General features: G+C 32.7%; 2 protein-coding genes across 5 annotated transcripts; one reads left to right on the top strand and one right to left on the bottom strand.

Moving 5' to 3' along the window:
* Positions 1–1,497: 1,497 nt before the first annotated feature.
* LOC145610040 (subtilisin-like protease SBT5.6) lies at positions 1,498–11,972 on the top strand. Of its 2 annotated transcripts, none has more exons than XM_081665284.1 (9): positions 1,498–1,647; positions 1,842–2,034; positions 2,767–2,958; positions 5,442–5,553; positions 9,524–10,085; positions 10,255–10,352; positions 10,443–10,800; positions 10,922–11,135; positions 11,237–11,972. In XM_081665284.1, exons 1-9 carry the CDS (start codon positions 1,573–1,575, stop codon positions 11,770–11,772), a joined length of 2,340 nt encoding a protein of 779 aa, XP_081521410.1. In that variant the 5' UTR covers positions 1,498–1,572; the 3' UTR covers positions 11,773–11,972. The 2 variants fall into 2 exon arrangements, with proteins under 2 accessions (XP_081521410.1, XP_081521411.1); XM_081665285.1 differs by having other exon boundaries at positions 1,577–1,708.
* A 1,269-nt stretch (positions 11,973–13,241) lies between these two features.
* On the bottom strand, positions 13,242–19,357 carry LOC145610041 (Pentatricopeptide repeat (PPR) superfamily protein). 3 transcript variants are annotated; one of them, XM_081665286.1, is made up of 6 exons: positions 19,216–19,357; positions 18,767–18,948; positions 18,260–18,362; positions 17,758–17,901; positions 14,770–14,982; positions 13,242–13,856 (listed from the first exon to the last, which is right to left on the bottom strand). In XM_081665286.1, the coding sequence occupies exons 2-6, from the start codon at positions 18,910–18,912 to the stop codon at positions 13,653–13,655; spliced, it is 810 nt and encodes a 269-aa protein (XP_081521412.1). In that variant the 5' UTR covers positions 18,913–18,948; positions 19,216–19,357; the 3' UTR covers positions 13,242–13,652. The 3 variants fall into 3 exon arrangements, with proteins under 3 accessions (XP_081521412.1, XP_081521413.1, XP_081521414.1); XM_081665287.1 differs by having other exon boundaries at positions 18,767–18,921; XM_081665288.1 differs by lacking the exon at positions 19,216–19,357 and having other exon boundaries at positions 18,260–18,357; positions 18,767–18,897.
* Positions 19,358–24,982: the final 5,625 nt, after the last annotated feature.

Here is a 24,982-nt window from a genome sequence, read left to right as displayed (position 1 = left end):
TAAAAAAAATTACAAATATTTCAACATATTTTATTTGTACATGTATTCCCTCCTTCTCTCTTTTCATTACATGAGCCTTCTATCTTTATTCTGTTAGAGACCAACTCAACATGTGGATGCAGCATGGGCCCTCCTCATACCCAGCGCTTGACATTCCATTTGAAAGTAGGAGGTGGATGAGATTCGAACCCGTGACCTTTGTGTCACGCTGAATCCAATACCATGATAGAGGACCAACTCAACCAAAAGCTTAAGCTAATGGTTGAGGCCCAGAAATATGTTTTATAATCTATCATATTTCTCTTTATCTCTTTCCTCTTATTAAAACTTTGTCCTTCACCTATGTTGCAATGTTAGAGGAAACAGAGAAAGTTATATATATTGGTGTAAAAACTGTCAACTTAGTTTATAAGGACTAAATAGTTAGAGACAATGTATGAATGTATAGCTAGGTGTGGATTTACCTACGCACGTAGACGAAACTTTGATTGTATCAAACAGGTCAGTAACTCAATATGATATATACAAAGTAGGTAGCCACTAACAAGATATTATAAACTTGTAAACTATAATTTGGATCCTATTAATGAGACAATCAAATGTAACTTACAACGATTGGACATTCATCTAGCTAGGCTACACCCCTCATAGATTTCAAAGAACTACGACTACACATGTAGTATTTGCACGGTTTTGCGAGAATATGTTCTTAGGGTTTGTTCACATTTGGTGAATTGAACTGATTGGATCGGAGTTGAATTGAACTAAACTGAAGAAAGTTGAAATGAATATATTATGAGAGAATGAAATTAGGAGCTGAACTGAACTGATTGGAGTCGAACTGAACTGAAATTAAGCTGGAGTGATCAGACTCTTAATCTCTAACTTGTATCTTATACTTCCTCCGTTTTCTTTTACTTGCAACACACCTTTTAGGCACGGAGTTTTAGGAGATGATTAGTGAGGGTAAACGAACGATTTTATCAATATAATTTTTACACGAAGATTAGAATAGGGTTAAGCATCATTTATAAAAATTATAATGAATAATTTATCCGTTTACATTACATAAATCCGACCTTAAAACACGTGCCACAAGGCTGTGTTGCAAGTAAAAAGAAACGAAGAAAGTACTTTTTAAAAAATATATATATATATTGCGTATACATTAACAATTACAATTACAACAAAAAAAAAATGTCATTTTTTCACTGGGTGCAGACCCCTACATAATTTACAACCTTAATAAAGGAAATTTTTTATTATGTCTAAGAAACATATAGCCAAATAGCCAATGGCCCAATAAGGTTCGAAACACCAAAACAAAACCCAAATGACACTTTACATAATTTGGACTTTTCCAATCACATAATTGAGGTTGAAACTAGCATTCCCTTGCATTGGTTGCAACCTGTAAAATATGAGGTAATACAATTTTAATTAATAAAATCCAGAATCTTGAAAAGATAACCTCCAAAATTCTATGAGATTCTAATAGTATAAATACCACTCACAACTCTACTCATATTTCATATCTCAATCCAAAAACAATAGAAAAAAAAAAATTCATCAATGAAGATATTCTCAACCTTCTTTTCTCTCTTCTTTTTCCTCTTACCAATTCTAGCTTCCTCCTCTGATAAACAGGTTCGTCCGCTATAACGAATAAATCGCTAGCTTTCGACCCGTGCCATAGTACGAGTCTAGGGTATTGATACCTAGCATATATGTATATTATGTTATGGACTTGTGCTAACATTTTTATTCAAATTTTAGTATTTGGTATGCCAAAAATTTGGTACATTTTTTAATTTTATAATATGTTATGATTATAATGACAGGTTTATATAGTATACTTTGGAGAGCATAAAGGAGATAAAAAATCACATGAAATTGAAGAAATTCATCACTCTTATTTGTCCTCTGTTAAGGAAACAGAGGAAGAGGCCAGAGCATCTATGCTTTATAGTTACAAGCATAGTATTAATGGATTTGCTGCTACTCTTACCCCTGCTCAAGCCTCCAAATTATCGAGTACGTGATTTATTCCTTTTGTCTTCTTTATTTGCTCGTTTTTCGACTCTAAAGTCACATTCAAAAAATTTTAATTTGATTCTATGAAATGTTTCTTCTGATTTAATTAAATAGTTACATAATTAATGTAATTGCGGAATATAATTAATATTTATGATAATCATAATGGATAATTATGATTTATCGCGACTAATCTGAAATGAAATATCGGGTCACAATTAAGGGAGAAAATCAAGCCATTATTACGTTACTGATTTTACTCAACTGAAATTTTACTTTACTGTTGTTGTTGATGTTACTCGTCCAAGATATTGGTTTAAAAAAACGACGTAGCACCTAAATAAGAAATCTGTGTTTTTTCCTTGTACCTCCTCGGTTCTAAATTATATGACACATTTTGACTTTAATTTGATACTATTTATAAATTTTGTTTTAGGTTAGTTTTTATGTACCTTTAATTAAAATTAAAAATAATTTCAATTTAATTTTTGCATTGTCGTGATAAAAGAAAAGTGTCATCTATCCTTGGACTAAAGAAATAATAGATATAGATAATTATCAATTAGTAAAATTTATATAAAGTTGAATGATTTTAACAAGATCGCTAATTTAAATACTACTACAAATGTTTTATTTAAAAAAAGTATTAGTATTTAATTGTTTTGTTATTATACACGACATGAAGATTCACATTTTGAGCAAAGTAATGAATTTGTGTTGCTATTATTATAGAATTAGACGAAGTGGTATCGGTGTTCGAAAGCCATCCAATGAAGCACAAAATGCACACAACAAGATCATGGCAATTCGTAGGTTTGGAGGAAGAAATCAATACACAGTTGCACTTTCAATCGGAGAATAGTGAAGGTTTGCTATCAAGAGCCAAGTATGGACACAATGTCATTGTTGGCGTCTTAGATAGTGGTAAGTTCTTATCTCTTCCTCTAAAATTAATAGAGGTAACTAAATTATTTATCTCTTTGTCTAAAATTTATAATCACGTTAATAGTATAAATTGATTTAATATAATTGACAATTAAATTTGATTTGGATCATATTTTTCAATTTATGATGTGCTATATTTTTTTTTCCTTATGCGCTTGGAAATTGGAATCAAATATTGCATGGATATAAATATAATGATTGCAACATGCAATCGGAAAGAATCACAAGTCTTCATTGGACTTTCCTTTGGCTTTTACATGGTCTTCAATTTTTTCCAAAGGAAGAGAATAAACCTAGCCGAAATGGATGAGAATAAATTTATCCAAAAGTTTTAAGCCCTATCTTTAAAAGTAGGTTGTTCATCTTTTTCGGAAGAGATTATGCTATATCCAATCCAAAACTACTAATAAAGAAAATTCATTTCCTATTCTTTTTCTCCAAGCCAAGATATATAATGGACCATGACTTATTATTAGCATCTTTAATTTTTCGAAAAACAAAAAAAATATATCTTAATAAATTAAAAATATTGTTAAACAAATTGCTTGTCACATATCAACACTTATCATAGTGTCCTTTACTCCAATGGTTGCTATTCCATTGTATTTGGCCTTCCAAACGTAGTATTTACACGAAACTACAAAAGTAGATCCTTAAATTAATGCAAACACTAAAAAGCATGGCAAATTAACCTCCTAAAATTATTTCTATTAATTTTAATAAATAAAAATACATTACTTAAGATCTATTGATCTAAATTCAACAAATTTACAAAACTTGTATATCAATTAACGTTAGATTTTAAGTTTAAGATAATTCTTTAAATATAAATCTTATAATCCTATTTAATATTGTATGCTCAAAATTTGAATACTTTGAAAAAGAATGTCAACAATATATACTATCTAAAAAAATAAAATCATTTGAAATGTAGCTTACAATTTCAAATTTTTATAGTATTAAAAGATACTAGTTTTTAAAAATTAATTTATCATATGATAAATGTGTGTTCTATTCACCTGATTCTCACTTGCTTAAACATATTTGAACTTGGTTTTAAAAAAAAACATATTTGAACTTATATTAGTTATAATTTAAATTTGGATTTAGAACTTATCTATACTTATTTTTTCCAAAGTAAACTTATCTTAACTTAACTAAACTTTGAAAGTAAGGTAACCAATCAAGCCTTAAATGTATCCACATTTACAAAGTCTCATAAAATAAGTTACTCTTTTATCTCATATTTGTACATTAAACATTCTAATACGTAAACATTCTAATACTCAAATCTCATACAATAAGTTAAGCGTAAAATTATTCTGCTTAAGAAATCACACAGAAAAAGAGGCAAGCAACATACAGAGAAATATTCACGCACTTCATGAAAAAGGTGGATAGAATATTCTGTAGTCTGTACGCAAATTCACCTAAATCTAGCCTTATGTGTGCCAATTATTTGTTTAATCTTAATATCCTTAGTATTTTTTGCTGATTCCCAATTTTCTCCGTCATCCATTCATGAAAAAGATTAATAGAGTATAATCGGTATTATATAACTTATTAAAATAAAATTAACACGGCATTTATCTCTCCAAAAAGATAAGGTAATTTGTATCGTGTAGTATTATACACACATCATATTATAAGGATGCTTATTTTAAGCTTGATAAACGATCAGCAAATTATATTACAAAAATCTTTACTCTTGCTAAAGTGTAATGTTAGCATTACGGTTCATTGTACACTCAATCTTATTATTATGGTCTCAATATTAATAGTCTCGAATCACATATACGGGATATGTATGTATATTTTTAGTTTAAACAAGAGATATACACTTTTTGTTTTTTTCAATATACATATACTAAACATAAGAAATAATTAAGTTAATTTTATCGTTTAATATATATCACTTTGAAAGGAGGGGTCAAATGAGATTCGATCGTATTATCATATGACATTTGTGTTACGTTATCTCTGAAATCATAATAGAGAATATATCTATCAATATATTCTTATGGTCATTATCATTCTTAAGAAAGATGACGTTAGCCTCATAATGTAGCCGAGAAGTCGACCTCCCTCTTGTCAAGTATGTCAACTACATACGCATATATAAAATGACATAATACTATCATATTTCATTAACTATGATGCCATTTATCTCGCATCAATTTTTTTGTCATAAAATTATAATAATTAGTTCTTGTTTTATAGAAGGTATTATAATAAATTGATGCAATAATGTTTTCTAATATGAGTATTAATATCGAAGGTATTATAATAATTAGTTCTTGTTTTATAGAAGGTTTTATAATAAATCTTGCTACGAATTATACAATATTAAGTACTACATACGCTTAATCAAAGTATGTAAACTTTAATATAAAACGTTAAGATCATTCTATTGTTTAAGATTAGAGGAAGTTAGAAATAATAATGATTGACTTGTAAATCAGGATTTTGGCCAGAATCAAAGAGCTATAGTGACGATGGAATGGGACCAATCCCTAAATCATGGAAAGGTATCTGCCAAACTGGTGATGCTTTCAACTCCTCTCATTGTAATAGGTCAGTTCACCTTTCCTTTCTTTTTTGGTTCTTTCTCACAACTTACAATTATTATTCCAATATTCTATTTATATGAAATGACCACTCAACTAATTTATATTATTAGCTTTATTTTTCATATTGATTTAGATGATAAATAGAAACGAAGGGAGTACTGATTTGGAACAAATATAATTTTATGAGTGCACGCATATTAGATAAAGCAATCTTCTCATTCTAGTTTATTTTGAACCGTTAAAAATTACTTATGGATTGAATTAGTCTATGTTATGATGAAAATTATATACACATACATTATAATGAAATTATGGTGGATAGATGAAAGCTAATTTAGTTGGTTATAGTTGTAAAGAGTGAGACCGTGAGATTATAAGGGTCTGTTCTGATTGATTGAGCTGAACTGAACTAAACTTATTGAAGTAGAACTGAACTGAATATTTTATAAGAGAAGGAAATTACGAACTGAACTTATTGGAGCTGAACTTAACTGAACTGAAAATAATGCGAAGAGAACAGACCCTAAATTTTGGATAATATTCGTCTATATGACTCTTTCTACACGGAATTATGATTTATAATGAGACTATACCTTACAAGAATTTGTTTAAATCCATTGTTAGTACTAATTGTGGAGCCTAGGACTTTCTTTAAAAGAAATCCCGTGACCCGAAATTGTAGTGAAGTGCATACAATATGACCCACCACACATACTGATCTTACTATAGTTGTTTGGACATGCTTTGGGATGCCCCAATTACCAACTTGATACGTTTAATTACTTATTATTTTGGGTGTATTTTCCCATATATCTATTTTTCATGTGAGCCCTGTTACTACATGCATTGATGCAGAACTATTGACCACAACTATGCAACTCTTTTGTTACTTTGCTTATAGACAAAGTTTGGTATCAAACAACCCTTAAAGTGGGTTTACCTATCCTATCGGACAATTCGACCAATTGTTGTACTACTTGTTTCAACTAATTAGGGCTTGTTTCTCATTGACTGAACTCGGCTGAGCTAAATTGAACTGAAATAAACTTATTAGAGCAGAGCTGAACTGAACTGAAATGAATATTTTATAAGAGAAGGAAATTAGGAGCTTAACTGAACTTATTAAAGCTGAACTTAACTGAAAATAAACATATTAGAACAGACCCTAAATCAAATGTATCGATTGAGTTTATGATGCAATAATATAGAAAAGGTGAGTTTTTAAAATTATTTGATTTGAGCTTCGACTCATCTTGAAATTTAATTAATCAAAATTACAAAGAGTGAAGAAGATACACATACCCAAAGATAATTTAGATTATTTGTATGAGAACATATATACACGGCTACACAATACTTCGTATGTGGTATGATTGCGCAATCATAGATATAAATATTCGTTTTTGGTTAATGATCACCTAATCAAATCAATACATAATCTTTTAATAATTTCATTTATTCACGATTGCCTAATCGAATCTTTTCTGAAATTAGATCCTAATTTGCAAAGTATGCTCTCAACATTCTTCATTATATCAAATTTAATCTTACTAATTTAAGATGTTGGAGTGAGGTAGACACTTATGACTCTATAAGCTATGAACATGTATTGTCCTTATCCATACGTGTACCACTGCATATTCCTCTTTGATATCATAAAGACAGATTGCCTTTCCTAAGTGCATATATTAATGCAAATTAACAACATTTCTTACCAAATAAACTAAATAATTAATTTATGAAGAGGAAGAGCTAAGCCTATGATATGTAGTGTGGTACTTCATTTGTTCCTATACAGTTAACACACATTGACCTTTATCTAAACTTTGACCTTTAATTTAAATTATTAATCAAAAAAATATTAAGTATTAATATTTTTACTGCCCGTCTTGTTGTGGCTGGTCATACTATGTGGCCGCTTGTAAAATAACAAAGTAACCCCTACAACACTGACTGATTAATCCCTATAACATTGACCAAGTAACCCCTATAAGATTGACGAACTAATCTTTGTAACACTGAATGAGTAATCCCTATAACACTAACGAAGTAACTCCCATAATAGTCAATAATAATAAGATGATTTACTTATGAACAATTCTTATTATAATAAGCTAAAAAATAGTTAGGTTATGTTAAATTTGAAGTCAAAGGGTGTAAACTAAACAAGTACAAGAAGGAGTTTTTGTAGATACACTAATAGTACTGACTTTTCTTGTTGATAATGTTAGGTATGGTACATCTATCTAAGTATCCTTCCTACTCTAATGATGGCAACAATTCCTATTTCTTTCCATGAAAAAGGTTCCTTTTTCTAGATTTTAAGAATGATCACATGAAATGTTTGGTGAATCATGCTCACAGGTGTGACTTAATTAAAATTATTTTCTTGGCTTGTGAACTAGTGTTAGCATCGTTCCCAACAATCCCCGAAAAAGGAGCACACAAATTTCAAATATAAAATTCTTTTACGGAGTAATTTTTTTTACTCTTGACACAATAATTAGTCTCAATATTCTTTCATGAGTTTCAATTATAGATAGTCCTTATATGAATGATCCAAGTGAAAAAAAAAAAAAAAAAAAAAAAAAAAAAAAAAAGCAATCCTTTCTCTTTTTTTGCTTTTTTTTTTTTTTTTTTTCCAATATTCACATACTTTACTATGACTAATATTGATGAATTATACATAAGAAAAAATACATATTGTTACAATGTATATTTTTGTGTATCAACATTAAAGTATTTATACTCATTGATCATTAAAGATATTATTGATTAAAGTTACCGTTTAACATATGTACCCAATCAAAGTGGATTAGTTAAAAAAATAAACGGATTACAAGTTAAAGAATGTTTCATAAACCGAAAAAAAAGTATCATAATTCGATCATTGAAGCTCATGGGAGCTTGTCCCAATTAATGTGCTTGAGCTATTAGGTATAAATTATTTATTATGTTGAATATGGATATAAAAATTGCCACATTAATAAGTATTGATACTATTACTTTCCACTATAAATTGCCATTTTAAAATTTTTTTTACAACACTACATCTAAATGTCAATGAGTCGAGCCTGAGTAAAATGTGTTTGAGCTGAGCTTCATATAAAATGCATAAGCTCCAGCTCGAGCCAAGCTTAACCATGCCATGTAGAGATGTCAATGATTTGAGCCAAGCTGATCAGAGTATTAATTTGTTTGAGTTAAACTTGATATGAAACACATGTGCTCTAACTCGAGCAAATTAGTTGTATTTTTTCTTGTGTGTGCTTGGCTCATTCAAGCCTTTTGTTGTTCGAACTTAATTAGGTCATGAGTAGCTTTTTTTATTCTTTGTGCTCAAGCTTGAGACGAGCTAAAATAATATAGTTTAAGGGTCTGTTCTCATTGACTGAACTCAGCTGAACTGAGCTGAACTGAACTGAAATGAATATTTTATAAGAGAAGGAAATTAGGAGTAAGCTGAGCTGAACTGAACTGAACTGAATTTCAACGTAAGACGACATGGCCACTTTATACAATCGACCTTTGATACAAGCTAAGATTGGTACATTAATTAATTTCTGATGTGACGAATTTATAAGTGCTTATAAATAAACAAATTCATTAATACTCGTAAGAACTAAAAATTTAATTTATTAGGGCCTTGATTGAATTAAGGAAAAACAAGCATAAAATAGGTTTGATTAATTAAACAATGCAACAACCATTGTACCAATATTCACACTAAAAATCATACGAAATACTCATAAGCCTAGTTGTTTAAAGTAATGGTAAATACTACTATTATTATTAACAAAAATTACTAACTTGCCAAGTTTTAAGTAACTTTTGCCATTTGATTTATACAAAAAATGTCTTACCTTAAAGTTTTCTATACGTTTGATTAAGAACTTTTGTCATTTGATTTACAAGTATACAAAATTTGCTATGTAAATAAGCTTTTTTCCCTTGTTGAATTTTTTCCATGGCAGGAAAGTGATAGGCGCGCGATACTACATTAAGGCCTATGAGAGTGTCTACGGTTCATTAGACCGAAAGCTGGACTACCTTTCCCCCCGCGATAAAGATGGGCATGGAACACACACTAGCTCTACCGTAGGAGGCCGAACAGTCCCTGATGCCGCCTTCATGGGTGCATTAGCAGAGGGCACAGCCTCCGGGGGTGCACCACTAGTCCAACTAGCAATATACAAGGTGTGCTGGGCAATACCGGGACATGACAAGGTTGATGGAAACACATGCTTTGATGCAGACATGTTGGCTGCTATGGATGATGCTATCAATGATGGCGTACATGTCATGAGCATTTCAATTGGGACACAGAAGCCAGTGGGGTATTCGCAGGATGGCATTGCTATTGGAGCTTTGCACGCTGTCAAGAAGGGTATTGTGGTGTCTTGTAGTGCTGGGAATTCAGGACCTCAGGCCGGGACATTGTCTAACACTGCGCCGTGGATTATTACTGTTGGGGCTAGCAGTTTGGATAGGGAGTTTAGTGCTCCTGTTGTGCTTGGTAATGGAATGATCATTCAGGTAATCTATGATTATCTATTGTGCTTCTTGAATGCCATAGTACACTCCTTTCTATACGAATTATCAGCACTCTAATGGCATTCAGCGCGCAATTACTTGCCAATTATTGTACATGTCGAATTTTTTTAGATGTGTTTTGATTATGATGAATCTTATGTTGTTATTGCAGGGTCAGACAACTACCACTTATCGGTTGGACAATGTGACATATCCACTGGTTTATGCAGGAGATATTAGTCTACCCAATGTCACCCAAGTATTAGCTGGGTAAGTAGCTGATTTATGTTATTTTTGCCTGCTTGTTTGTTGATATAATTTTACAATAATGTAACACTTCAATTTGCGAATTTTCGACAGGCAATGCCTTCCTAACAGTCTGTCATCAGAAAAAGCAAATGGTAATATAGTATTTTGCCTAAGAGGAAATGGAACAAGGGTTGGTAAAGGGATGGAGGTTGTGAGGGCAGGTGGCATTGGCTACATCTTAGGCAATGCTAAAGGCCAAGGAGAGGAGGTTGTGGCCGATCCCCACGTTCTTCCTGCGACTGCTGTGGGTGAATATGAAGCCATGCAACTCCTCAACTACATCAAATCTACAAGATATCCGGCTGCCAAGATCCTGGCAGCAACGACAGTGGTTGGCACATCACCAGCACCTTTCATGGCCTCTTTCACTAGTAGGGGACCTAATGTTGTCGATCCCACTATTCTCAAGGTACATCCATGACCTTTTCAGACTTGAAAAGCTCCCAAGCTTTCGTACTTTGCTTAATATGAAGTATATACAGTAATTACATGAAAATGCAATAATCTTGAGTTCAATTTGTTACTTGCAGCCTGATATTACCGCCCCTGGATTAAACATATTGGCAGCATGGAGTGAAGAAGATTCACCAACTAAGTTGGCTGCGGATGACAGGATAGTGCAGTGGAATATTTACTCAGGAACATCGATGTCCTGCCCTCATGTATCTGCCGCTGCTGCGCTCCTCAAAGCTGTCCATCCTACTTGGAGCTCTGCTGCCATTCGATCTGCACTCATGACCACAGGTAACAATATACTCTACACTCACCTCAACAGTAGCACTCAAGTTTAAAACACATTTCAAAATTTTACGTTCTTTACCTTAACTTGATTCTTCTTCATACAGCTGGTCTGAAGAACAACAATGAATCTCTCATAACTGATTCTATGGGAAAACCAGCGAATCCTTTTCAATACGGAGCAGGTCACTTCCGACCCACAAAGGCAGCAGACCCCGGTCTAGTGTATGATGCATCTTACACTGACTACTTGACTTACCTCTGCAGCTTAAGAATGCCAGGTTTCGACCCATCATTCAAATGCCCACAAAACCTACCTAAGACTAATGACTTAAACCAACCTTCCCTTGCAATCTCCAAGCTCAGTGGAAGTGTGACAGTCACTAGGACAGTTACAAATGTTGGTAAAGGCAGAAGTTATTACTTTGCTTCTGTGACTCCACCGATGGGATATAAAGTAAATATCTCACCAAGTATGTTGATATTCAGGCATAAGGGGCAGAAGAAAAGCTTCAGTATCACAGTCGAGAAAGATGTATATTCCAATAGCCAAGCGAGCGGACAAGAATATGAATTCGGCTGGCTGACATGGTTTGATGGATTTCATACAGTGAGGAGTCCCATAGCCGTGTCTTCTGTATAAGGAAGAATTTTAGACTTCAGGGGCTTATACCTTCCTTGGGTTTTAAACTGAAAAGACAGTTTAGAAGTTTCAAGGCACAATGGAATAGAATTAGGGTATAATAGATTGTTTACTCATAGTTTTTCTTTTTTAACAGCCTAATTAAACCTGTGAGTTTTATAGGTTCTCCATCATTAGTAACAAATCAAGCCTTCTATAAATGTCCCTTACAAGATGTTCTGCGTTGATAGTGTCATCTATTTCTCACACACACAAGGTAGACATCTTTTCTTAAAATTTAAAGGCGAAACACGAACGATATATTGTAGAGTAATTACCTGTAAGTCTTCACCATACAAAACAGCAAATCCTATTGTATCCCTACCAGAGGAGAGTTAAAAATTGGAAAATAAATGTTGAAGTTGAAGTACAAAGGCAGGATATTGGTTTGTCTTGCAAGAAGCTAACATTTCAGCACTTAAGCACAGAGGTTGTAGAACATCGTGTGTTGAAGGCTATGTTAAACACTCAATAAGCTGACGAAATGCAAGAAAATTGAGGATATGCTTGCCATGAACTAGGGTCAGCATTGAGATCAACTAAATAAAAAATTAATGTAACTCTGGTTTGATGAACTGTTGCAAAAATCATGTGCATCTACCTATGTATTAACCTTAATGAAAAAAGTAAGGGAAATTCTACATTATAACCCACTAGTTTTTGAAATTCTACGATGTGCCCCTACTTTTTGAAACTTCTACAATGTAACCCCAAGGTATAGTAAGTAACTCTGTTGTACCCTTGATGCTAAATCACCGTTAATATAGTTCCGTTAGACATAAAAAATTTATTTAAATAAATAAATAAAATATAAAAAAAAAAAATCAAAACACCAAAACCACCCCATGGTCAGCCCGTTGCCACCGCAAGCCCACCACCCTTCCCCTGGAGCGTCGGCCGCCTAGATTCCTTCCCCTCCCCCGACGTTTGCGTTGCCCCGACCACCTTCCCTTTCCCCTTCGAAACACCCACCAGGAAATTCAACAAAATCACTCAAATTCCAACCCCCAAATCCCAAACCCTAACCCTAACTTTCAATTTCTGGTAGCAGGAGGCTAGAGCTGAGAGAGAGAAAAGGAACAACAGCGGAGGCTACGGCTGCGGTGAAGGGAGATGGCGGCTCATTGATTTCCGGCGATTGGAGGTTATTTAAGGTTTTTTCGAGGGGGAGGGGTTACGAGTGGTTTTACGAGGAAAGGGGACGGTCATCGGGGCGGTTCAGTCGCGTGGGAGGGAAAGGGGGTCTGAGCAGCGTTCGAGGGGACGGGGGTAGGGCTGGCCGTGGGTTGCAGCGGCTGGTTGTGGGTGGTTGGATTGGTGGTTTTGGTTTTCTTTTTTTAATTTTTTTTTAATTTTTTTGGAATAACGGACACTTAACGGCAAGGGTACAACAGAGTTACCAACGAGACCTTGGGGTTACAGTGTAGAAGTTTCAAAAAGTAGGGACACAATGTAGAATTTCAAAAAGTAGCGGGTTATAATGTAGAATTTCCCAAAAAGTAAATATACATATACAAAAAGCTAATGGCAGTATTGCTACTATTGTATACAAAAAACTAATGGGTAAAGATATAGACGAAGTTGGGCTGAATTGAATCCTCAAAAATTCCTAATTTCCAACTTAAAAATTCTACATTTAGATATCTCAGTGTCCAGCAGCTCAAACATAATCATTGAATGGAAAATATTTTGAACACGTAACTTGTCCAAGACTTTTGAATAATACCGGCCTCTCGGAAATGAACATTCAATCAACAGCAGAGATGCAGAAACTAGGAGTTTCACAAGCAGCATGCACACTAAAGTCTACAGAATCTTTTTGCACAAGTAGCAGACAAATGCTAATTCAGCTTTGAATCAACCAACAGATCTCTCCTGACTTTGACTCTTTCACCTTTAAAATGGATGTATTTCCATTTACAACCATACCTTTTAATGACCAGATTCTTCTTATCTTCTTGTCCCAGTTTCTCAAAGGTTCGCGCTACCCTCCTGACTGTATCCTCATCCGGTTTGACACCCAATTCTTCCATGTCTGCGAAGACCTGGGTTATGCAAAGACATGGAAAATCAGATGCAAATGATAAAAGTAACCATATGAGTGTTAACACATGTAAAATATGGATGTGTCTAAATGCTAGTTGTTACAAACTCCATTTCTAAGTTTGTACTTGGATTAAACCAGAACGGAAATTTATACTGTTGAACACAAAAACATGAGGATGTGTTAGGCCAAGAAATCAAAGAAATCTAAAACCAGCACATAAGTGAGGCAACACATACAAAAATAAACACAGAACAAAGAAACACAAGTGATGACAGTCTAAGGCTTTATGGTGCCTCTGTAGTTTAGGTAATATAGAAACCAATATGTTTAAGAGGTTATGCAGAAACTTTATTTTTTTTAAGTGATGGAAGAGCTGTATGGGAGTGAAAAAAAGTAAACTAATACAAAGTGACAAAAAGACACAAGCTGAAGCAATAATGCGATATTTGTCTAGCAAATGCAATGGTGAAGTCTTCTCTAGAGCAAAAGGTTTAACTAACATGGTGTTGAAGTTAGGACTTCAGGGTGTCTTCATAGAGCTTCTAAAAAACCTTTTAGCAGAGAATTTATCTTTTCTTCGGTAAATGATATTCCTGACAGTATCCTAGATGATGCTCTGGAGTCTGGACCTTAAGCAACACTAAGAGCTTGGCCTCTTAAGTCTCATGCTAATATGCTTCACCGTTTAGAGAGGGAAAAAAAACACCTAGTAATACTTAAAGCACTTTAAACATTGGATTGTACCAGACTACCAGGGTACCAAAGAACAAGAAAAGGTGGAAAACGTATAAATGAGTCTTTCAGATGAATATCAGAACACTATAAAGCCAAAGGCGGAGATGGACTTGATGCAATAAAATAAAAACCATAAATCATAGGCAACAAATAACAAAAATGAGATTTTTAGTTACCTCTATCACTTTCTCTGGTATATCGTGATGATCATATAAGGAAATCATCCGAGAAAACAACCGCTTTGAAATAGATCGTGTGTGGGTATGTAAAATCATGTTCCACAAAGATCCAGCTTCATCTATTCTCTCCTCCATGTCAAAAGCCAACAAGACTGTATCATATGTTGCCATGGTTGTACCTTGTCCCTTACTCAACATCCACTTGACAACCTATATGACACCAAGAACCAGTAAGCTCATTTCTGCACCATTTAGAACATAATCCACCTCAAGTTCAAGTTAGATGGCAGTCATGACACCGACAAAAGAGATGTAAATGCAACTTTAGGCTTGAGATCTTAGCACATTATACTTGAGTAAGTTATTATTTTGCTATGCAAAAAAAATATATGTTTGGAACATATCACATTTATGAATGGACAAATGTTCACACTTTCATCTAAATACTGGATCCAACATGACATCATCATTATTTAAAAGTTCAAATTAATGATATGTACAAATTTTATGCATCCTGCACAGGTTTCAGCACTGTTCCTATATTATCAATTTCTAAAAGGAGCCGCCCATAAGAAGAGATTCGCCAATTAGCAGTGATACAACACAACACCATCTATGTATTAATTTCTCACAAATGTTTGACACTAATTGTAGACACCCATTTGTGTCTCCCCAAAACCAAACCCGATGATGAATACCTTTCACGTCAAACCATAATCGTAATCGAAAGTGTGAAAAGTCAAGTGTTGCGGTTTTGTTTCATTAAAATCCTTCTTTCTGTTTTCGAAAACCTGCTCTATTTTATGAAAATGTCCAATCCAGTTTAGTTTGGTCCATGATAAGGGTCCAATAATGGTGTAGTTGGATGGGGTTTGAAAAGACCTTTCCAACGATATATTATAAGCCCAATTCTGATGAATAATGTTTAGGATGCCTCTTATTATTTCTAATATCATGTTATCATGTTAGTACCATGTTAGGTTTAAAGCTTTGATCTTTATTGCTTAGTGACATGTTAGGATTTGTTATTAATCTTGTTAGTATCATGCCTAGGATCTTGCTATTATTATTAAGCTTTATTATTAACATGATTATTATTATGATGATTATTATTATGTTGCTTGATATATATATATATATATATATATATTATTATTGCTTGATCACGCCTTTTATGCTTGTTAAAGAGAATTTGTACTTGAAATCACGCTTAATAAGATAATTAATAATTTGTTTTAGGCTAATATGATTTTAATTCAAGTGATCGCCAATAATAGTTTTGTTTGTGCATTAATATTCAACCAACATAGATAAACAGGTTTAGGGCTAAATCTAATGTTTGCATGTTAGTCAGAAAGCGCACATGAATATGAGTTGAACAAAGTAGAGGCCTATTTTATAGGGCGGGTCCTTTCTTTTGTAGATTGGATTCGTACCTTCATCCCCGAACCCTATTTGGTTCCTGACCTTATGGAGTTGACGATCTCCTAGATCGTTTTTGGGTTTACAAGTTCCTAAAACTTGTTGGCGACTCTTTTACTCTAGCTTTCTTCCCTTTGGAACGCCACCATACTTAAGTGTATGACCACAGTGGGGTTCAAGTTTGGGGTCATAACTCATAATGCTTGAAATATTCCCTACAGTACCCCTGTAAATTTCCACTTTATAGTTTATACTAATGCAAATTTAACTTTCAGTGAAAATTTCAGCAAAGTATAACCCAGTTGATGCACAACATCTGTGTTGAACAAACAATTGAGGTGTTTGGTTAGCTATCAACTACAGATAAGAGACATGAAAAGGTGAGTAAAATATAAAAGATTAAACTTCTTGAATAGCACATTGTGTTTGGCAAATTAAGATGACAGTGGGGTTGAGATTTGACTCCATTTGAGGTTGTTGTTAGGGCTGCCAAGGCCGAGCGGTGGTGGGGTCAGGTTGTTGGGGGTTTGTAGGGTAATCACCTAGTTCCCCTGTGAACAACAAGCCAACAAAGGCTACAAAAATACATCAAACTGGCATATTTTGGTCTAATTTAATAATACTAGGTACCAAATTGCATACTCGTATCCAATCTCATACTAGTAAATTGGGTAACACTAGGGGCAGTGATTGTTACAAGTGATGGACTACAGTGAGGATAGTGCATAGAGTGGTGGTCAGTGCTGGTCAAATGTGTGGTGAGGACTGAAGAGAAGTTGGGGTTTTTCGAATACCTAGGAGATAAGAACCAAATTGGAAGAATTTGAGGGAGCTCATATTGAGTGAAGGGGAAGGAATTTTAAAACAAAACACCAGTCAGATATTTTCTAAGGAGAACAAGGGTCTACACTGCCATTGCCTTTCTTGATTACCAGACATGGGTATCTATTAAAGGGCTGTGAAGAGAAGGGAATCTCTTCATTGAACAGTTGAAAGGTTTTACTAGAATTTACTGACAATGTCCTCCATTTGACTTCCATGACCAGCAATGATGTAACTTTGGTGCTTTAGTCAGAATGGGGGTTTGACTTTCATACTTTGCATTATATATAATCAAACACTTTTTGATATTCCAAATGACAGAAAGATAACTACACTTTCTATGTTAAATACCACTAAGACGAGTACATGAAAAGCCCCAGTCAAAGGGATTACTAGACTTTAGACTGCAACATCAGATACCATCATTTGGTTATCAACAGAGTAAATTTATAAAACAGGATATATGATGGACAAGCTAAGAAGTGAAAATATAGTTCTAAGTGTACTGTAACTTCCATCCAAAACAGAAATGCTATTTTAATCTTTTGTACTCCCTTTACCTTGATCATTCCCAATTCACTATTTCAACGTTGGAGAATAATATTTTAACATCTTCACATTCAAAACCATTTAACATAAAATAGAAGAAGACAGACATGATAAAGAGCTCATTGACCAGTGATCAAACAAAATTCTCCAAACAGATTCATGAGATTAAAAACGTTTAGAGACGAATCTTACTTGAATAACTCGCGGCCACTGCCTTTGGTTTTTCAAAATTCTTAGAGCCTTAGCTACTGCAAGCATTGGAAATTCCAGCTCCCATGCAATCCATTTGTCTAATGCACAATAAACTGCCTCTTTCTCATTAGGAAGTCCAGAAACCTACCAATACAAACTACTGCATTGTAAACAAGAGTAAAAGGATGCCCCTTACAGTGTTAAGAAACATAAGCCAACAATGGGACTACGGGAGAGCAACATTTATCAAACTCATTGCATATACTACTGCCTCCTCCACAAGTAGTAATCACTTAAACTGCATTTGGAAAGTCCACTAAAAACACTGATGGAGGGAAGATGGAACACAACTAATACAGGGGAATTTTCATAAAATCACATACAAATGTCAATTGTAACATGTTAGAAGCAAGCCTAGGCAATACAGGCCACAATCCCATCAGCTTCAGCTAGCTCACAAATAATAACAATACTTATATGATAGATAATGACACAAACTTACAATTCGAACTAGATTCATTGCTTTCTGACCAGAACCAGCAGATTCTTTACGTTTCCATAGGTGATGTTCTCTCTTTCCTGGCTTCTTGACACTTTTTCCTAATCTTCACAAACAATGTCAAAAATGAGAGTGCCAATAATTATTGTCAAGTAGGCCATTCTAATACTCTATTACCAAATTATTGGCAATTTACTTCCCAACAATAAACCAACAAGTTATAGTGGCCATAGTTTCTAATTTAACATTGTCACAGACAATTACAATTTACAACAATGTAACACCTACAATTTCTTCTAATCACAACATATTCCATTTGAGCCGTTGAGTAAAACATTGCGGCTAATGATTCTCACTATCCCTCTCCTCATCATCACTCAGTTCCTCTCCTCTCCTTAAAAACCACGCATCCCCAACGTTGCAATTAAAAGAGAACGGGTGAATCATTGAACATCATAACTACAAGCTAAGCAACCATATAAAAGAAAAGGTTAAAAACCAATAGCTTACTTCTTAGTGACATTAGAAGAGGAAGACAGCTGAAGCATTGGCTTGGAAGAGCACTGAACATAGAATGGAAACTTAACAAACCCGAACCCGAGCCGGGGCAGGAGGAGCGGCTGCCCCGGGGCAAGTGAGAAAAGGTTCAACTTCATAGTTCCGTCCTACAATAAAGGGTTATGAACATAAGCCTGCAACAAATTAGCAACCAAATTTGACTCAATTTTCTAATTAGGCTCCAAAATTCACATAAAATTCCTCTATTAAAGAATGATGATAGAAAAATTCTAGCAACATAATCGAAAGTTAGAATCTTTCAGTTATTATAAACAAAAGTTCAAAATTCACCAAGAAGAACCCTTAATTGGGTAAATGACAACTAAATTAATGAAACCCTGATTGTGAAATTGATACTGATTACTGAATGATTTAAAGAAGGGCATAAACACGTATCTTACCTTAGCAACTGCTTCATTGAAGGATATAAAGCTCTGAAGTTTGAAGCTGCTTGAATAGAGAATTCAGAGCTCAACTTCAGTGGAGGAGAGATAGATAGTGTGGGCGGGGGACTGGGGATTAATAAAAGATCATAAACGCTGGGGTTAGTATTGACTCTCAAGTTTAACGTCCTAATTAATGTTTTTTAGACAACAAGATCACCAAAGTAAATTCTTTGGAAAATTGATTTCCCATGAAATTGAACTTCCTAGGAAATTCTAAGTAATTAACTTCCCCCATTTTATAGAAAGTGGAAATTCATGGGATTTCTACTTCCCATGAATTTGTCAGCCAAACAAATTCAAATAATTTCAATTCCTCGGATTTCCAACTTCCTATGTTTTTATTTGGCAACCGAAAAAGATGTTTCAAATAAAAATTGACTATCTATGGAAATAAGTAAAGGTAGAAGATTACTAATGAGAATTTTCCTAAAATTTTATGTCCTGTGATTTTCGTAATGGCCTGTTTGGTTGAAAATTTTAAGGTACAGGCGACTGTACCTTACTTAGTACAGCCAAAAAACACTAAAAGAAAATGTAATTATTTTCTAAAGAACATTCAGTTATTTTGTAAAGAAAATATAGTTGTTTTGTAATGAACATCTATTTTTATATATTTTTTTCATATCTAAAGAACATCTGTAATATTAATAAAGAACATGATAATATTATGTAATAAACATTATCTATATATAACCACCATAATTTGAAGACAAAATTTAATAAACATTTCACAATAAGCAATGAACATTATGTCGCAAATAAAATTACATTACACTGACAATCAAAGAACATAAACATATATTTTTTTTATTTGTTTTTTTTTTTTTTTTGCAAATATGTTCTTTTCACTCTAGATATATGTTCATTACATTTTGATAGTATGTTATTTTCACTCTAGGTATATGTTCATTACATTTTGATTGTATGTTCTTTTCACTATAGTTATATGTTCATTACTTTTATATATCATGTTCTTTCCTACAAAAATGACTGTACATTGCACCGTATAGATGCCTGTAGGAACCAGCTATTGCTGTTTGGTAACTAGAATTTCATTTGAAATTCTAGATTTGGCCCAATTATGTTGTTTAGATATGCTTAGAATTTGGGAATTGAAATTGGCCCAAATCTAAGATTATGAAGACATGAGTATTTTTTGATATCGCAAATTTTAACATGCACCATGGTGCATATTAAATTGTGTGCACCACCAATTATAAGATGCCACATATTTTTACAATTTGTTATCACTACCAACATTATTATCTCTTGGTATTTTCTCTCTCCTCTCTTCTCCTCCCTCACACTTTCTAAATTTTTGATTTCTCTCTCCTCTATCTTCTCTCTCCTCTATTTTTCTCTCTCTTAAATTCTTTCATTATTTTGTTTTTGATTTAGTTTCTTCATCACTATTTTTCATCACCATAGATCGAGATCCATCACCTCTTCCTCTTACAATTAATAATTTCTAGCTAATTTCTCTCACCTCTATTTTTTCTTTTTCTTAAATTCATTCATTGTTGTTGATTTAATTCCTTCCTCGCCATTGTTGATGATCACCATATATTAATTTCAAATTTTGTTTTCTTTAACCTTCAATTTGAAGCTTTGTGCTTATGGAGTTTTTGCAAAGAAGTGAAGTTTAAAATGGCGGATTTGACGAGAAGGTCTTTAAGACGATGGAGATGATTATTTTCCAATGGGATTCCATTGTAAATCACTGTGGCTAGGTTTGAATTTCGAAATATGTAGATTTCATATTATTTTGATTTTTTTTTGTTAGTGATATTTGTATATTCTATTATTAACAGATCTGTTTTTTGTTATCTTTTGGTCTTTTGAACATTTTAAGTTAAAAATATGAACGTAGGATACGTTTCAATAAATATATATTTTTACTGACATATAATTTTGGACTTATGAACATCTAAACTATAACTTTGAACATGTGATACAATTCTTATGAACTTTTTTCAAATCTATGTGTTTTGTAATCCTTTTTTTTAAAGGTGTTCTATATATACTTTATAATCTATATATCTGAACATTTGATTCTTTGCGTATGAAAATGTATTTTGTTTTCGATTTATGATTTAAAACCTTTTTATGTTTTGTAATTATGAACCTATTATGTTAGATATTTGAACATGTATATGTTTTTTTATGAACAATTGAGTTAGATTGATTATTTGAAAAATATTCATATATTTAATGTTATGTAAGCTGTTGAAAATGTGTTGAATTTGATTTTTGATTTAAATTGCTAATTTTTTTTGATGATTTTCAGTATCATTTATAATTTAATTGTTGAATTGATGCTTTAATTTGTACTTTATGAACATAATTTATTTATATCATGTTTTTGAACATTTTATTCATATAATTTGAATAACATACTTTCCATTATACTTGGTATCAAAATTGTTATTAGCAGTATCATATTATGAACATTGTTTCTATTTTTATGAACATTTAGGTTACTTTAATGAATCTTTTTGTTTTAATTAATTCTCTGAGTATGTTGTAACACCCCCAAATCTCCCTCTACGGAAATACCAGTATAATACGTATAATTATACCGTAGAGATAGATTTTGGCGTGTTACCGCCGCGTGATTACGCAAGGCTACTCAAAATACTTAACTCAATAACAAAACTTTGCAGCGGAAACTTCAATATTCCTCTTTATTAATAATTATAAAAATAGTAACATTGTCATGAATATTCTAAATAAAGACAAGACCAACATTCCTAAACTAGGTGAAGCAAATACCGGGACTCCCATATGCTCATTCATGACTCCACCTGAAATAGTCAACACTGCTTATCATTACGGTAAACAGGGCGAACCAAAACAAATAAGAAATACGGATTAGCAAATTATGCTAAGTACGATAAGTGCAAGATAATGTAAACTCAATTTATTTGCAAACATGCTTTTAAAACCAATTCCAATAAATAATCCAATAATTCCAAAACTCATGATTCAAAACCAATTCCAATGATTCAACATTCAAAATAATTGATAAACCAATTCCTTTAAAAATCCAATTCCTTTTTGAACCAATTTCTTTAAATTCAATTCCTCACTTAAGTGTCCACACCCCCCAAGCTAGTCTCCTTATATTACAAGGCTATTCTTGAGGAAAGACTAGGTCATACAAAGTCCATAGTCTTATCAATAAACCAAATCCGCATAGTGGGATTACCAACATGCTTATAAAGCATTAATAATAATATTTCAATGGTTCAATAATAAATCCTTTTAATATCCAATAATTCCAATATAATTCAAACTCCTTCCACATACTTTCAAAATCAAAACCTTTTAAATAAATACTTGAGAATAAAATCTCATATTAATACTTTTCAAAATTAATAACTCTTCCTTGAAAAATCTTCTATTTAATTCAATAAACTTTTCAAATCAATTCCTTTAAACATGATAAGTAATTCGATCAAACCACTTAAAACATGATTTAAAAATCAATCATCGTTAAAAATACTTTTATTAAAACTAATATTAAAATCAATACCTCCAAACATATTTTATTTCATAAATCATAATTCAATTCAATCACCAATCAGGTCATGTAAAAACATGATATTCAAACCAATCACTTTCGAAGGTATCTAGCCACCTAAACGTACCTTGATCCTTGCTTAGCAAACACACCAAAAGAACCTCATAGCAAAACACACCAAAAGAACCTCAAGAATCTTGATCGAACACACCCTACAAATAAATATAACCTTAATCAATATAAGGTTAACAAATAATTAAAAACCCCTAACTATATGTACATGAACCTTTTAAATTAATTTCTCATAAACATCATTAAAAAAAATATGATTTTATATAATTAAAACTACTCATAATAATTTTTATAAATCCCCCATAATAATAATAATACTTGAATAAGAGAAGAGAAGAAGAAAAGATAAGAAAACAAGAAAGAGAGAAGTATTGGATTTGCGTTGGAAAGAATAGGCCGAACTTGCAGAGTCTATAACTCCTTTGATATAACTCCGAATCGGGTGATTCTTGAGCCTAACCTCAAGGATTTTTCGAGAGGAACAATCTTCTGTGAAACGTCAATACCCCAAAAACTAACCAGAAGTGCCCGAAAATTGGCTTCAAAGATAAGCAGGATGATTTGTGTAAAATTGAGGAGAAGAAAAGAAGAGAATTGGTGTGAAGAATGTGAGAGGTATGAAGGGGTATTTATAGGCTAGTATGAGCATGAATTATTGTAGAAAAATGTAGGAAGAATTATGGTAATTAGGGTTTAAGAGATTACTTAGAGAAGTGAGTAAAGAATTAAGGAAAGTTTGGATATTAAGGTGATTGTGTATACTTGAATATGGAATGTATGTATGTCATGAAAAATAATAAGGAAATTAGAATTACTTGGGGAATAATCAAGAGTAACAAAAGGCAAGAGAATATGATGATTGGATACTAAAAAGATGAAGAATTAGAATTAAGGAAAATAGGAGATTCCCTTACTAGTATTTAGGAAGATTTTTCTCGGTTTAAGGAATAAAAATAATTGTATAATAATACAGAATAAATAATTAAATAATTAATTAATTAAATACCAATTATTTACCAATAAATAATCAAGAAAAATCAGATTTTCCATACATATAAAATCCGAAATTCCTTAGCTCTTTATAGGAAATTTTCGGCCATAATAATTAATTTATAAAATATTATTTTTCTTTAATTAAAATATCCAAAATATGTAAATAATCCGATTTTTAAAATAAGATAAATGGATAATAAATCTTATCCAAAATAATAATTAGATTTCAAAATACTTTTGGCGCCAAAATTCAAATATTTTTTTGGCTCCAAATAATAAATTTACTAAAATACCCTTTTTATAAAATAATTCCTAATTAATTAATTAGGAAAATACATATGAAAATACGGGGTATTACATATGTATATTTGCTTTTTAGAAAATAATTGTAAACATAATTATGAACATTTTTTTCCAATATTTGAACTTTGTTGTTTTATTTTTGAACTCCAGTAATGATTATTATGAACTGTGTTTGTTTATTGTAGTTAGAATGAATGAAGTTGTTTATAAGGAAAGTCTGAAGGCTGAGAAACATTATGAGCAGTGTCTTCAGGTCAAGAAGTTTTTGAAGGGTGTTTAGTGGTTGGGGTTCAAAAGTTTATGTAGAGTGTTCATCAATGGTTTGTGGTTGGGGCTCAAAAAATTTTATAGGGGTTTCAAAGGTTTTGTAGGGTGTTCAGTGGTTTGTGGTTGGGGTTCAAAAGTTTTTGTAGGGGGTTCATACGTTTTAGTAGGGTGTTCAGTGGTTCGTGGTTGGGGTTCAAAAAATTTTTGTTGGGTGTTCAGTGGTTTGTAGTTAGGGTTCAGAAGTTTTTGTAAGGGGTTCAGAATTTTTTGTAAGGTGTTCATTGGTTTGTGGTTAGGGTTCAGAAGTTTTTATAGGGTGTTTAGTGGTTTGTGGTTGGGGTTCAAAAGTTTTTATAGGGGGTTCAGAGGTTTTTGTAGGGTGTTCAGTGGTTTGTGATTGGGGTTTAGAAGTTTTTGTAGGGAGTTCAGAAGTTTGTGTAGGGGGTTCAGAGGTAATTGTAGGGTGTTCAATGGTTTGTGGTTGCGATTCCGAAGTTTTTATAGGTGGTTTAGAGGTTTTTGTAGGGTGTTTAGTGGTTCGTGGTTGGGGTTAAATTAAGAAGT

The sequence above is a fragment of the Chenopodium album genome, chromosome 24 (genome assembly GCF_948465745.1).
Source record: "Chenopodium album chromosome 24, dcCheAlbu1.1, whole genome shotgun sequence".
Classification (NCBI taxonomy): Eukaryota; Viridiplantae; Streptophyta; class Magnoliopsida; order Caryophyllales; family Amaranthaceae; genus Chenopodium; species Chenopodium album.
Note: the sequence above shows the minus strand (reverse complement) of the source record. Positions and strands in the feature narration are given on the sequence as shown.

What these genes read in the sequence shown, in the direction of transcription:
- LOC145610040 (XM_081665284.1), top strand. Translation starts at nt 1,573, where the DNA reads ATGAAGATATTCTCAACCTTCTTTTCTCTCTTCTTTTTCCTCTTACCA. An exon ending in GTCACCCAAGTATTAGCTGG is followed by an intron (nt 10,353 to 10,442) that starts GTAAGTAGCTGA and finishes AATTTTCGACAG; the next exon opens with GCAATGCCTTCCTAACAGTC. An exon ending in ATCTGCACTCATGACCACAG is followed by an intron (nt 11,136 to 11,236) that starts GTAACAATATAC and finishes TTCTTCATACAG; the next exon opens with CTGGTCTGAAGAACAACAAT.
- LOC145610041 (XM_081665286.1), bottom strand. Translation starts at nt 18,912, where the DNA reads ATGAAGTTGAACCTTTTCTCACTTGCCCCGGGGCAGCCGCTCCTCCTG. An exon ending in CAATGAATCTAGTTCGAATT is followed by an intron (nt 17,902 to 18,259) that starts GTAAGTTTGTGT and finishes TTGTATTGGTAG; the next exon opens with GTTTCTGGACTTCCTAATGA. An exon ending in TACCAGAGAAAGTGATAGAG is followed by an intron (nt 13,857 to 14,769) that starts GTAACTAAAAAT and finishes TGCATAACCCAG; the next exon opens with GTCTTCGCAGACATGGAAGA.